The sequence below is a fragment of the Taurulus bubalis genome, assembly GCF_910589615.1.
Source record: "Taurulus bubalis genome assembly, chromosome: 11".
In the NCBI taxonomy this organism is placed as follows: domain Eukaryota; kingdom Metazoa; phylum Chordata; class Actinopteri; order Perciformes; family Cottidae; genus Taurulus; species Taurulus bubalis.
The window spans coordinates 3,925,927-3,940,926 of record NC_136599.1 but is presented as its reverse complement, the minus strand read 5'-3'; the positions used below and the strand labels follow the sequence as shown (position 1 = coordinate 3,940,926).

Here is a 15,000-nt window from a genome sequence, read left to right as displayed (position 1 = left end):
TAGTTAGCTAGCAATAGTTAGCTGGCAATAGTTAGCTAGCAATAGTTAGCTGGCAATAGTTAGCTGGCAATAGTTAGCTAGCAATAGTTAGCTGGCAATAGTTAGCTGGAAATAGTTAGCTGGCAATAGTTAGCTAGCAGTAGTTAGCTTGCAATAGTTAGCTAGCAGTAGTTAGCTAGCAATAGGCCGGCCGTGAACCACATCACCGCCGTGTGTGTGATGGGTAAGTCACACACACAGAGAAACCTGGACACCAGTGTTTCAGTGTACATGTACATGTAGGTCAGCGCAGTGAAGAGCACAAATCCTGCTGTGGTTTGAATCCACATTTAGGTCACTGTGTCAGAGGAAGATACGGGACAGTGTCATGTCTGGTCCAAGTCTCTGAAGCACTCGAGCTGTTGGACGAGGCACGAGAGAACGAGCAACAACAACACAATCATGGCGATTCTGACAAAATCAGCAAAAAAAAAATTAAAAAACGTTGTTTCCTGCGTCTCAAGATGTGAAGATTTGCTGCTCTTCTGTTTTCTTATTAGGGTTCTGCCTGACGATTATTCTGTTATTAATAAATCTAAAGATTATTCGTTCGATTAGTCAACTCATTTTATATTTATTATTCTAAGATGTTTATATTGTTTTTATTCCTGATTAATATAACAGTGAATTTACCCTTATTTTCATATTTTTATTCAATCATCTTCGAGTAAAAACAAACTATCTAAACAAGATAATCTGCCGGACGATCAGAAAAATACTGGAGCTAAAATTCAAAAAGATTTCTGTGACGTTAATTAAAGGTTTTTTTCATCAAGGAGGGGTATTAATTGAAATGATTCACAGATTGTAGAACCAGACTGGAATATGAGTGTTGGCCATTTCTCATTATACATGGCAGTTATACTAAACATAAAATATACAGTCTCTCTCTCTCTCTCTCTCTCTCTCTCTCTCTCTCTCTCTCTCTGTCTCTCTCTCTATGTGCATTCTGTGCACACCCGTTTTAGAAGAGTAAAAGCTTTTTTCAGTGGGAGTTTTTTCTTATCTGGGTCAAAGGTTTAAGGAGAGATGATGTCATATGCTGTACTGAAAGGCCAATTTGTGATAGTGGGCTATGCAAAAAAATGTACTTTACTTGACCTAGATGAGCTGCAAGGCCTCTATGTTTTTATCTGGTGTGGCACTAAACTGGGATGCAGAGAGACTCTGGGAGCGGCACTGGGAGCGGCACTGGGAGCGGCACTGGGAGCGGCACTGGGAGCGGCACTGGGAGCGGCACTGCTGGCTCACCGTACCCTGAACTCGTTCTCGCGGTCCTTGGGCCCCTTGTGGAACGGCCTGTCGTAGTGGAAGCGGCTGACGTTGTTGATGCGGTAGAAGCTCTTGATCCTCTCGGGCACACGCTCCAGCTGAGGCACGTCGGAGATGTCCGACACCGGAGTCACCGCGTACATCTGCAAGTCTAGAGGGCCGAGTGTCAAGGAAGTGACAGACGGACGGACGTGCGTATCCACAGAGGAGGACGAGCGGGAGAAATGCTGACGGAGCGTTTGCAACCTTTTCGACGTTTCAGACAGCGTTCCTCTATTTTCAACACATATAAAGTAAAATATTCTGCAAGCGAATCGATCCAATGAAATGAACCGTCAACAATATTAATTAAGTCATTTATCAGGCAAAAATGCGAAATATTAATTAATTTTATCTTTTCAAAAGTGATGATTTATAGTCTAAACAGTCTAAATAGAACAATACAAAATAAAGTACATATGACTTTATAATGAAAATATTTGTTGTTTTAGCCTCATAGGCCGTGCAGGATACACTGAGCGTCACTCTGCAGGATGGTGTCGTCGGGTTGGTTGGGATGCTGCATGGCGATGGCTTGCGGAAATTCCCCCAGCATCCTTTGCTGGAAGTCCTCAAGTCGTTCGTAGTCGTAACCGCGACAGACAAACTCCTTGTTCTGCAGAAAAACAGGGAAGACGCCATCTGGATTAATGCAAGGCTGATAAGAAACTGTTGCGCTTGTCTCTGAGGCTTCAAATTAAATAAAAAGTTACAAGAAAAGTATTTATTTTATCATCTGAGTACTTGTAGTACTATCTCTTTCTTTGGAGTTGTGTCTCTGGACACCTGATGAATGAGCATCCACTATTAACTCTAATAGTTAGCTAGAAATAGTTAGCTAGCAATAGTTAGTTAGCAGTAGTTAGCTAGCAGTAGTTAGCTAGCAATAGTTAGGTGGCAATAGTTAGCTCGCAGTAGTTAGCTAGCAATAGTTAGCTAGGAGTAGTTAGCTGGCAATAGTTAGCTAGTAATAGTTAGCTAGCAGTAGTTAGGTGGCAATAGTTAGCTAGCAGTAGTTAGCTAGTAGAAATGGTGATAGTAGTTTAAAGAGTGACAATGTGTACAGCCTATTTTTAACTTTATTTATTTATTATTTTTAGTTTGGTTAGGTTTAGGTTTTCACACTGCCTACAGTAGGCTACATATACACATATTATTTGACTTACACTTATATATTATTGAATATTTATGAAATAACTATTTTCAAGGGATTTTTGAATTGATGGTAATTTTAAATATATTTAAAAAAAATCTCACATACCCCCATTTAGAGAACCACTGTCCTAACCAATACAAATATATGATATTACGATTTGTTTTCTTTCTGCGCGAGAAACTGTAATTGACTAAATAATAAATAAATCACGGAAATTAAATGAGATATTTCGACAGAAGTGGACACATTTTTCTTATAGTTTACGACGATGCACCAACGAGTTTAATTGTTAAATATTTATCTGGAGGCTGATGATGATTTCAGCGATGAAACTTTACATGATAAAAGTTATGTTATACTATGATGAGATTCGTGATGTCGAAAGCTGCTGCAGCCAACTTTGGGCGGCGTAACTGCATCGTCAGCATCACGACTGCGTCAGCGGCGACGAAGACGAGGCTCCATTTACCCTGAGGAAGAACGGAAACTTCCTGCCGTAGAAGCCCATTCTGAAGAACTCCGGCTCGATCCTCTGCTGCTCGATGATGTTGTCGTAATACGCGGCCTCCATTTTCTGTCACAGAATAATAAAACACGAGAAAAGAGTCATGATGGATAATGGTCCAATCACACACACACACACACACACACATTACTGAATCCTCTGTGATGAGTGTGTGTGTGCACGGTTGATTAGGACACGGTGTTGGACGCCGTGCACCACACACACTGGGATGACAGTGACAGAAGGGAGCCGAGGATCTCGCTTTCCAGCCTCACAGAGGAGCGCTCGTTTCGATAAAAACAGGAAGCACGCAAGACTTTACTCACCCGTATCCAGCTGAGGCTCTGGTAATCGTATAACGTCTCGTACTGGAAAGCCAGCTCCCGGCAGAGAGAGATTCCATATTCCCAGCACTGCAAAGTCAGATATAAATGAGATGAATGAAGGAAACGACTGAAGCTTAATACATCCTGTACGATAAAGAGAAATAATCATTCGAACAACGAACACTGACGCTGACAGAGTTATACAGCGTCATCTTAAATATTAGGAGGATTTACCTCAGCACAATCATATACTGTGTCCTACATATACAGTTATGTTTTAATATAAAACAAACCTATTTTTAGGCCTCTGCTCAAAAATGTCATCCCCAAACTAAAAAGGGTGTATCTCTGCAACCACTAGGGCTATTTGAATACTTTTGGTGTTATAATAAAAGGTACACATGTGATATTTTGTTCAGATTGTAAATATCAGTCTATATGTTACTGGTTAAGAGTAAATGAAGATGACACACAGAAAAAAATGAAAAGGTTTCAGGTTCGCCTATAAAAAAATCACTTTCAGGATGATTATTTCTTTGAAATGATGCAGCTGTAAGGTCCAACTCTAACCCAAATCATACACAATATGTGAACATTCTCTAACCCAAATCATAGCTCAATATGTGAACATTCTCTAACCCAAATCATAGCTCAATATGTGAACATTCTCTCTGCAAAGGTTGACTTTGATAAAGTGAAGCAGAACAAAGTTAGAAAGGGTTTAGAACAGAGAACATTCAGGCGAGGTCTCCAAAATGGGCATTTGGGCACTTTGTGGCACATCTGTGACATTTGAATTTTCTCATGTTCCAAACCACATTTTTCACTTCTACATTACTTATGGTGTTCAGTACATCCAAATACAGCAGTTTGGGTTCTGTTGTTTAATATATTTGCTTATGATTTACAGTTTTGATTAACAATTTTTCAGTCTTGATTTTTAAAGGTTAAAGTCCAGCTGCTTCGACATCATTTTTGCCGCCATTAATTTGCGGCACGTACAGATGAGTCTTTACATTCGTGACAATAATAAACCAGAATCAGCATTAGTTAAGTTTTCATGAAATCAGAGTTATCATCAAGTTCCCCGTTTGCTTTTTGTTATTTCGGGAGGATTCCACAGGTACAGACCGGAGCAGCAATAAAAACCAGAGAAGACTTAGACGTAATGAAGGAGGCCACTTTTATTTCCTCCTGCTCCCAGAGTCCGGAGGGCTCGGCCCTCTCCAAAGCTCAGAGACCAGTCCACTAATTTCATTTTGTTGAGGGAAAAAGCAGCCGGGGAGGAACGATTGGGGGAAGCAAATCACATTTGAGGAGACATGCGAGACCTGACTGGGTATTACTGCACGTCTGTGTCTCTGTTGTCTGATATTCAGCGTTTGCTTTACTGCAGAAAACTCTTCCTGGTAGAAACCTAAGCAATGACGATTAGATTATTTTGTTTTGATGAAGCAACAGTTATGATTATGCTCTGTGGAGAGACTGTTGCTTTAGCTATAAACCTTTGGCGTTAGTACAAATACTCACGTTGTGTACTTTAGTTCAGTATTGAGGTACTTTTTTAAGCTACTTTATATACTCTACTTTAATTGTTATCCTGCTATAGTTAAGATTTTACTTATAAACATATGATGAGCTTGTTCAAAAATATTAAATATGTATTCAGCAGAAAATAAAGGTATATAAAATATAATGTATGTTTAATAATGAAAATATAACAATCTTGGCGGCTAGTTTCTTGCATAATATGTATTTTTTTACATCAATTACAGTAATTACTGCTGGACTTTTACTAAAGATACACTTTTTATGTATTACTTTTATACTGAGAGAGAGAGAGAGAGAGAAAAGAGCTCTACTCTACCACTGTATACATCTACTTTAGTATGTACAAATACTGATACGTTTTGATGTAAAATATAATTAAAACTTTAAGAAAGATCTTAAGAAACACTTCAGGATTCTGTCATTAACCCTCAAAGTTAATGAAGCAGCTGCAGCTGCAGATGAGCACAAACATTGTAAAAAATAAATAAAAAAATAAAAAAATCGATCAAACTTTTCCCGATATGACTTGTCCGACCTACCGACTATAAAATGAACGTGTTACGCTTGAGCTCAGCCCAAACAGGAAGTGCGTGTCCTCTCACCTTGCCCTTGTTGAAGTAGTGGAGGATCTTACGACTCAGGTTCTCCTTCCGCTGCCACTCGCTCTGACAGGGGTAGTGGAGGAAGTCCCTCAGGGGCCGGTCCTCCCACTGCAGCAGCTCCCAGTACAGCAGCAGCGTGAACGCCGCCTCTGTTGTCGGAGCGGTAACAGGTCAAAGGTCGTTCGTGTGAAAGTGCATCATCCGCTAAAAAGCTACAGATGTTGAACAGGTTGCACCGTCTGGCCACAGCGATGATTTTTTATTTTTTTGGGGTCCAGTTTTTGTGAAACAGATGGCGAGCGACACAAAGCGCAGCCAGGTGCCAAGAGGCATGCTGGGTATGTTTTGGTATATCGGAGGGCCAGAGGTGCAAAGTGCACATCAGGTGCTTTGGCACAATCCTCAAATGGAAATCCAGATTGAGCAGTAAATACGGTTTAATCTGCATTTCTTAACAGTTTCTACTTTCTAGGTGTTGTTTTGAGACACTTGTCTTTACTTTAATTTAATTTAGCATTTTCTGTTTTACGTCACGCTCACACATAAGGTTCTCACTGTGAATATGTGACACACCAGAGAGCTGAAAGTTAATTAGAGCTCGACCGATTAATCGTTGCAGATATGACATTTTGCAAACTTTCGTTATTATATCGACCTTGAAAAATCAGTCAAACTCTGAAATATATACATGAATAGATAGACTGCATAAAACATGTTTGGATGACACGACTCAGTAAAGGATATTGTTGGGTGACAGTAAGTGAAATTACATATAAACACAACATGAGTGACTCCTGTCACATTGAAATTGTTATTTAGATATTTGATTTTAGCTGTAAAAACTATGGTAAAATATTAATAAACGAGAGCTGAGAGTCAATTAAATGATTGACAGAGACAGAGATTTTAAATTGAGAGGATCTGCTTCATCGTTTTATGGCATAACAGATCAAATATCTTTTTTTTTTTTTTAGTTACTGGGAAAAAAACTATCTATTACATCATCATTACATCACCTTAGGCTACAGAAATTGTGATTGTGTCATTTTTCACAATTTTCTCACATTTTATAGATTAACCAAGAAGGTAATCAATAATGAAAATAGTCATTAGTTGCAGCCTTCAAATAGTCACTACAGCACAGCATGTCTCCATTTAAAGTATAAAACTAGACAAATGATGCCTCTTTCTACGTTGAATTCACATATTGTTATGATTTTTAAACGATCCACACAATAACCACATGTGCAATCACAGCCCACAGCTGCAGAACAATAAAATGTGTTTTCAATTATCTCGCCAGCTGTTTGTTTGTTCTACGTAACCGATGAACGAGGCTGAATGTAATTACTCCTATTTGGCTCCGTGTACATGAACATAATGACGCCACCACTGCCAAAAAATGTGAGTAAAGCAAGAAACACATTCACACGATTACATTAAATGACTGACTTCCACTTACCTCCCCGTTCCCATGATTGAGTGTCGCATTGAAAGAGTTTCGTTTACCACAATCGCCTGAAGAAAAACTTATTTTGCCCTTTTTTAATATAAAAATGGAAGCCCTCTATGGAAGCCCGTTTCCGCCACAAATAAAAAAGTGCGCACTTACTATCTCATCATTTCGACTTTCTATCTCATAATTATGACTTTTTATCTCATAATTTCGACTTTATTATCTCATAATTATGACTTCTTTTTTTTTTTTGACGGAAACGGGCTTCCATAAAAATCAGTCACTGCCTCAAAGTTGTGTCCCTCTGGCAACCAAGTCATGTTGAGGTCCACTGTTCACACCAATGTCTGGCCAAAGGGTCGTCTAATCAGTTCATTCTCGAGTGCAAGCGGACAAATTGTCCCCGATTTGAAGAAGTTCCCTCCAGGCGTTTCTCCTGAGATATGAAAACACGATGCCTCTGCGGCGAGGAAGCATGAAAAGATATCCGGGCCTGAAACTATCATCTTTTTAAAGCTCCTGCACACTCCCACATGTTCACTTACTCCCGCTAATTAAACCTCGACTCAGGGTGAAGGTGGGTGGATTATGGGAGGTCATCGGGTTACACTAGCTAGCATAGCTAGCACAACAGCTAGTGTAGCAAGCACAACAGCTAACAACAGCAGTCCATGTGAATTACACGGCTTCTCCTCATTTATCCAACATTTATCCTCTGCTGTTTGCGTTATTAATATTTTGTCATGCATTTACAAAAACCAAGGCTGCTACCAAATCTACGTTTCCTGAATGAAAAGGTAAATCCCCAACCTCTCCCTCAAACTGGCCTTGTTTATAAGTTCCACCTCGTTCTTCATAGACATCAATGGGAAGTGACGACACCTCGAGAAGACGTCTAATCGGCAAAGAGAAGAAGTGAAATCACCTGTGTGGGTGGACGGTGTGTGTGTGCAGAGACTTTAACCTAAATATATACAACCATGATGCAGATCCTGGTCTACAGATCCTGGTTTCTAAACCTTTCTCTACCTCTAAGAGGTATAAAAAAGAAAGCGACAAAGCCCGTGTCTCTGTTACCTGTGAAGTCCTCTGCTTGGAGATGCAGGTCACACAGCTTGTGGATGTACCGGATGTACATGTCCTCCTTGTTGACCTCAGATTTGTAGAAGTTCTGGGGTTGAATGAAGAATAACGGTTAACATGCTATTAACGTTCATGAACGTGTTTGTGAAGTCTGAAAACACGGCTGTGGGTTTCTCACCATGAGGTTGACGGAACCGCCAATTTTCTTGTTCTCCATCTCGTCTCCTTTCATGCAGTCCCTAAAAAAGAAGTTGATTTTGTTTTTCTTGTTGCTTTGTAAATTACACATGTAATTAAACAAACAGACACTTCTTTCACCACAAAGTTTGCCTTGCATATAATGGTCATATAACAATGTGTCATTTAGTTTAATTATAAATGTAATTTATATTCATTTTAGACAGATTAAGGTAGAGAAGCATGCTCATTTGTAAATGATATCAATCTAGAATTAAACTCTATTAATTTATGGAGGACTTTCCTGCATTTGTCATGCAAGTATTTCACAATAAAATCAAATGAAGAGATTATGTCCGCAGAAAGACGACAGAGGGCTTTTATTTTGAAACAGAAACAGGAAATGTTGCGTATAAGAATAAATATGAACCTTTTCTCACATCTGTGACATGTTCTAAAGACATGGACATCAAATATATTCAGTCTATTTTTGCTGCGACCCTCAGAAGACCTCAGATCTCTACAAGAGATGCGGCGTTGGGGTTCGTCTAAACCTGCTAACATGGCCGCCGATAGAACAAAGCGCACATGCACAACTGAACCTCATCGCACCTGTAATCCAGCAATCGCTCCACAAGCCTCGTGACTGAGGTGACGAAGGAGATCCCCGTCTCCCTCCAGGTCTCCTGCTCGATCTTCTCCAGCAGGCTGCACAGAAGAGCACAGAGGAGACGTTCTTACCGAAAGGTTTGACGAGCGCACGAGGTAATTAGACACGAATCGCAACGTCTCTTCGCCTCAGCCCGCCAGAGCGCGGCGCCTCACCTTGGATAAGGACCGAAGAGCTGGGTCCTGCAGAGTGACAGCCAAACAACAAGAGAGAAGAACGTTAGAGGAGACACTATGAGAGCAGCGCCGCTCTGCAGGCTCACTGAACACAGGGCGGATGCTTACAGAAGGCTGAAGAGCTCTCTGTGATTATCATCGCCTTTCCCATCCGACACCATGCTGTCCAGCTTATCCATCAGCTCTGCTTCCACCTACACACACACACACACATATATATATTCAGCCAAAAGATGTGGGCATGTTATGTGACACACACACACACACACACACACACACTCCGGTAGTTGAGAACGTAGCGTGTGTCACAGCAACCTGTTTGAAGTTGCCGTTTTTTCTCTGCTCCCAATCCATCATGTCGTGGAAAATCGGGATCATGATGTTTCGAACCTCGATCTGAGGCACCAGCGTGACGCCGAGGAAGGGACCCATCATCCCCGGGATGAAGTGGGGCTTGTTGTCGCCTGGATCACACACACATTCACACAGACGGGAGCCGTCTTGATCTCGCTCGTTTCATCAAAATCTTGTGATACGTGTCGTGTGTGTGTGTGTGTGTGTGTGTGTGTGTGTGTCTGACGTACCTAATTTTTGCCACATGCTGAAGAGCTCGTACCCCATCGTCACCCTCATATCTCCGTGCCTAAACGGAGCGGCGAGCGAAGTGCAGAAAGTTAGCGAAGTGCAGAAAGTTAGCGAAATATTAGATACAATTTAGAGAATGCTTTATTCGATGAATACACGGCGGCGCCTTACTTGTCCAGGACCTTCTTCCTCTTAGCTGGGCCGATCGCCTCCAGCTGCAGGCTGGGCTGGTTGATGTACAGCACAGTGAGGCTGAAAAACGAGTTCCACACCTGACACACACACACACACACACACACACACACACACACACACCAAGACAGGCAAAAACAAGAGTAAATAAATGCCCCGTTGAATCACTAACGCTGAGTCCCAGAAACTGGATTATGGAAAAGCTTCACCCAGTTCGTGGCTTCGTAGCGAGCTGGGTTTCCTAAACGTTCTCACACACACACACACACACACACACACACACAGACGACAACACACACCTTGAAATCAAAATCGGCCTCTGAGAAGTTCTTGTGCAGCGCCGGAGACAGGAACTGTGTTGTCACTACGATGATACTGCAGAAAGCAAACATTACACTGTCAGCTGACGAAACAAGGCAGCTGCCAAAAATAGACGAGGAGAACAAAATGCAGCACAAGCGTCGTCACCTTCAGAGCAGGGTAATCGGAAGAGCCTGATCTAATGGTTGGCTGTATTCCCTTACCGTCTCCGGGACGAAGAAGACTGCGTGACAGAAAGGGAACAAGCGGACTCACTGACTAGTCAGAAGCCTCATGACGCTCCAGTCTCGGGGGAAGATGGTCAGCTTCATCAGATTGCGGAACACGCAGAAGATCTTCAGCAGGAACTCCTGGCAAAGGAATAGAAGAAGAAGAACGCAGTTAATTAACCTTTTAGAAACCAAGACTGAGCGATTGTTATATCAAACTGTAAATCATAGCTTGCTTTATGGAAAAAAAATGCTGAATTTGGATGTATTGAACACCATAACTAATATACAAGTGAAATATATGGTTTGGTACATGAGAAAATTAAAATGTGCCCAAATGCACATTTTGGAGTCCTCGCCTGAATGTTCTCTGTTCTAAACCCTCTCTAACTTTGTTCTGCTTCACTTTATCAAAGTCAACCTTTGCAGAGAGAATGTTCACATATTGATCTATGATTTGGGTTAGAGAATGTTCACATATTGAGCTATGATTTGGGTTAGAGAATGTTCACATATTGTGCTATGATTTGGGTTAGTGAATGTTCACATATTGAGCTATGATTTGGGTTAGAGAATGTTCACATATTGAGTATGATTTGGGTTAGAGAATGTTCACATATTGAGTATGATTTGGGTTAGAGAATGTTCACATATTGAGTATGATTTGGGTTAGTGAATGTTCACATTGTGTATGATTTGGGTTAGAGAATGTTCACATATTGTGCTATGATTTGGGTTAGTGAATGTTCACATATTGTGTATGATTTGGGTTAGTGAATGTTCACATATTGTGCTATGATTTGGGTTAGAGTGCAACCTTACAGCTGCATCATTTCAAAGAAATAATCAACCTGAAACCTTTTCATTGTTTTCTGTGTGTCATCTTCATTTACTCTTGACCAGTAACATGTAGACTGATATTTACACATCTGAACTAAATCTCAGCTGTGTACCTTTTATTATAACACCAGAATTATTCAAATAGCCCTAGTGGTTGCAGAAATACACCCTTTTTAGTTTGGGTATGCAATTTTTGAGGAAAGGGCCTAAAAATAGGTTGGTTTCCAAAAGGTATGTAGTAAGCGGGCTGCGGCAACAAAACAAAAAAAACGCTGTGATCACGTGCGCCTCGGTGACTCAGAGAGGTTCAAACCTTCAGCTCCTCTTTGCTGTGGAAGTTGTTGAGTAGATGGTGGAAGTGGAGCTCTGTCATCTGCCGCAGCAGCGAGAGAAGGCAGGAGACATACTCCCCCTGGAAATGACAAGACAGGGGCGAGCGTATTTAAAAAAAAAAAGGTTCATCAACTCAAATCCCACCCGTTTTCACTCGTGAAGTGGACGCTCACCGTTATCTCGGCGGTGCACTGGGGGCAGCGTTGTCCTCTGGCCGTCTCCACCGAGTGAGACTTGCTCATGATGGACAGCAGAGTCTGCAGCAGCACGTCCAGGAGGCTCTCCACCATCATCTCCACTTCCTCCTGAACGGAAGACTCCTGAAGGGAACGCAGAGACGCAAAACATGCCGCTAAAGGTGTTGCAGCTGCATTTATTTTAAAGGCACAAACAAAAGTGTTCCTGTACCATGGAGCTGGTCTTAATTATGGAAAAGATGCTGGTAAGGATCCCAGAACAGATGAGCAGCTCCCTCTGCTGGCGCAGATGCAGGTGGATGTGATGCAGAACCACCGGCAGCAGGATGCTGCGAGACTCTAAAGGAGAAAGAGGGAGGATGAAGATAAGAAAAAGGCTTTTACATGTATGGCTTTGGGGATCGTCAGGGAAAGGAAACACTTTGTGCCACAGTTGTAATCTCACCCGGGAAGAAGAAGAGGCGGCTCTCAACTGTGCGAGCGATGGACTGCAGTTTGACGACGTCCATGGACTGGCCGATGTCCACTGTGCTGGGCATGCTCCCCAGGGTGCCCCGGACGTATTCGGCCACCTCCTGAACGGTGAACATCTGCAGCAGCTCATCAAAGATGTCAGGGAAGCTGTTCAACAGTGCAGCCTGGGAGGGGAGGACAAAGACAGGGGATTTGTAGCGCACACGAGGAACAGCATGTTTCAAATGAGATATACATTCAATCATCACACAAAGAATATGACGCTGATCCAAAACAAAATAGCCCAACATTCAAGCACCATTTATCTCTCTGCGCAGCCGTAAATAATCTCAGTTGCATATCAGTTACCGGAGAATAATACATCATCTGCTGCATAGAGGACCCACCACAGGGGGGCGCTGTGACTTACTGAGACGGACGAGAGCCCAGAGGCGTGACCGCAGAGATGCATGCAGCTGATCACACCCCTAAACTGTCCCAGAGCAAGACATGGATGGAGGGATGGGAGGGGGAGGGGTGAGGGGGAGGGGGGAGGGGGAGCCTCAGTCACAAAATGCACAGAATGAAAAGTGAAAGAATGAAAAGTGAAATAAGTTACAAACAGCAACGGACAAAAAAAGAATAATCAAGTGAGTCGTGAATGCAAAACCAAAGAGGATGGATAAGAGAGAAAATAAAAAAGATGCCAAATGAAATCAGGCTGCAGAGCAGAGGGCCGTCATGCGGGGCGGCCTGTCCGACCTGCGTGAACACCAGGTTCTCCGAGCTGCGGCTGTCCAGACTCAGGACGAAGCGGATGGACTGGAAGAGCTCCTGGACGCTCGCTCGGAACTGCTCCTCCTCCATGCCGCAGGTGGCCCTCGAGTACAGGATCCGGGACTGGACGATGAACTTGAACAGGTACTCCAGAGCCTGAGGGGAAGACGGGGGGGGGGGGGGACACTCGGTCAGCGTCACTGTATACGGAAAATTAAATAACATTCAAAAATGACTGTGAGTGTGAGCATCGAGCTCTGAATGGGCGTTGTGGTCGATCATCCGGAGAAAATCAATACATGAGTAAATGTTCCTCACGTGTTCTTATCGGAGAAGTAAAAGAAAAAAAAGACAGTGTGGCGTTTTATTGTTTTTGTGCCATTCATTTGTATGTACTTCCACACAGACTTTTAGGTGTGTGTGTTTTATTCAGTCAATCATTACAATACACTATTCTATATAATTTACAAAACAGAAAGACTGAAAAGGTAAAGGTAGAAGCAAAAAATGCTTATATATTCAATTAAATCAGATAATTAATTCGAAATAAAGAAAAAATATAGATACATACATCTTCCATATACATACATTTCATTCATACTTGTAACCCTCAAAAATTGTTTTATAAATACTCTTTTTGAAAACCAAAAATGAGTGCATGAGTGCAGTCATTTTTTCCTGAGCTTTCGCAGTGCAAGTAAAATGCATCAAACAATACAAAAAGATAAATAATGAGAATAAGAATAATCATTTTATTAATAGAGCACTTTTCAAGCTTAAGCACAAAATGCTCTGCGGATTAAAAGATTTACAAAATTAAAATTAAAAAGCTCCCTTCCCCCCCTGTATGACACACAAACGAGAGCAGCCTGAGTGCAAAAATAAAAATAAATACTTTAATTTAAGTATATAAGAAAATCTCATTCACGTTACAACGCGGAGCCATCGCAGACCAGATTCCCTGTTTTACCTTTCAAAATAAAAGCCCCTGGACATATATATATATACACACTGCGTATAACTGCTGACGAGGCGAATTCCCTCCGAGCATTTTCACTAAAAGGAAAGTCAATGAAATATCTGACAGTGATTTAAACTACACAACAGTGTACCTCAGACGGCCGGTGCTCTGGGTCAATAGGATCCTGGTAGTCGGTCGTCTGCCTGCACAAATCTACCGGAACCTTTTTTTGAAACAGTGTTGCAACGGTCATGAGTTTGCATCGCCGCCGGTATGAACAGTTTTTTTGCATTGTCGTGTCATTTTTGTTCGTCCCGCCCCCCGGTGTCAACACGTCAATAGCAGCTTCCGAGCCTCCTGTCCTCCCGTTACCGTTTCCTGCTAATCGATCCCAGTAGTGGGAGCCAGGACGGCCCAGACAGGAAGCGTGTGTGTGAGTGTGTGTGATACTTTACCCTCATGGCCTCCTGGATGTGGTCCTGTCGGACGACCTCGGCAGAGCGGTCCATGTACCACTTCAGACACCGGATCAGTTCTCTGCAGACGGACAGTTTAAACATCACGAGAGTCAACATGCAGTGTGACTTTACAGGTTTTCAGGTTATTGTTGTGCGTTTGCTTTGTTCTTGTACTTGTAGGCCAAAGCTCCAGCAAAGTGGTTCTGGATGTAGGCGTCCATGACGGGTCTGAAGTGGTAGAAGCGGCTGTCCCTGAGCAGGTTGATGATGAACACCTAGGAGCACACACACACACACATGCACAGACACACACACACACACGCACAGACACACACACACACGCACGCACAGACACACACACACACGCACGCACAGACACACACACACACACGCACGCACAGACACACACACACACACACACACACACACACACACACAGAGACAGACAGACACACACACACACAAACACACACACGCACATACACACACACACAGACAGACAGACCACACACACACACATGCACACACACACACACACACACGCACGCACGCACGCACGGAAACACAAAAACACACCCAGACACAAACACACACACACACAGACAGACAGACACACATGCAG

General features: G+C 42.4%; 1 protein-coding gene across 1 annotated transcript in view; it reads right to left on the bottom strand.

The window, feature by feature from the left end:
• LOC306743889 (dedicator of cytokinesis protein 3-like) overlaps window positions 1–15,000 on the bottom strand; it is a gene marked incomplete at both ends in the record, with an annotated part of 55,970 nt that overhangs the window by 6,355 nt on the left and 34,615 nt on the right. The window contains 23 exons of the mRNA XM_079226454.1: window positions 1,296–1,462; window positions 1,825–1,966; window positions 2,976–3,080; window positions 3,338–3,424; window positions 5,491–5,639; window positions 8,024–8,117; window positions 8,208–8,268; window positions 8,819–8,914; window positions 9,032–9,058; window positions 9,161–9,246; window positions 9,368–9,516; window positions 9,637–9,695; window positions 9,809–9,909; window positions 10,129–10,204; window positions 10,406–10,500; window positions 11,513–11,611; window positions 11,706–11,852; window positions 11,941–12,068; window positions 12,175–12,367; window positions 12,613–12,675; window positions 12,945–13,115; window positions 14,376–14,457; window positions 14,553–14,653. Coding sequence (XP_079082580.1) covers window positions 1,296–1,462; window positions 1,825–1,966; window positions 2,976–3,080; window positions 3,338–3,424; window positions 5,491–5,639; window positions 8,024–8,117; window positions 8,208–8,268; window positions 8,819–8,914; window positions 9,032–9,058; window positions 9,161–9,246; window positions 9,368–9,516; window positions 9,637–9,695; window positions 9,809–9,909; window positions 10,129–10,204; window positions 10,406–10,500; window positions 11,513–11,611; window positions 11,706–11,852; window positions 11,941–12,068; window positions 12,175–12,367; window positions 12,613–12,675; window positions 12,945–13,115; window positions 14,376–14,457; window positions 14,553–14,653 — 2,478 coding nt within the window. The remainder of the gene's footprint in view (window positions 1–1,295; window positions 1,463–1,824; window positions 1,967–2,975; window positions 3,081–3,337; window positions 3,425–5,490; window positions 5,640–8,023; window positions 8,118–8,207; window positions 8,269–8,818; window positions 8,915–9,031; window positions 9,059–9,160; window positions 9,247–9,367; window positions 9,517–9,636; window positions 9,696–9,808; window positions 9,910–10,128; window positions 10,205–10,405; window positions 10,501–11,512; window positions 11,612–11,705; window positions 11,853–11,940; window positions 12,069–12,174; window positions 12,368–12,612; window positions 12,676–12,944; window positions 13,116–14,375; window positions 14,458–14,552; window positions 14,654–15,000) is intronic.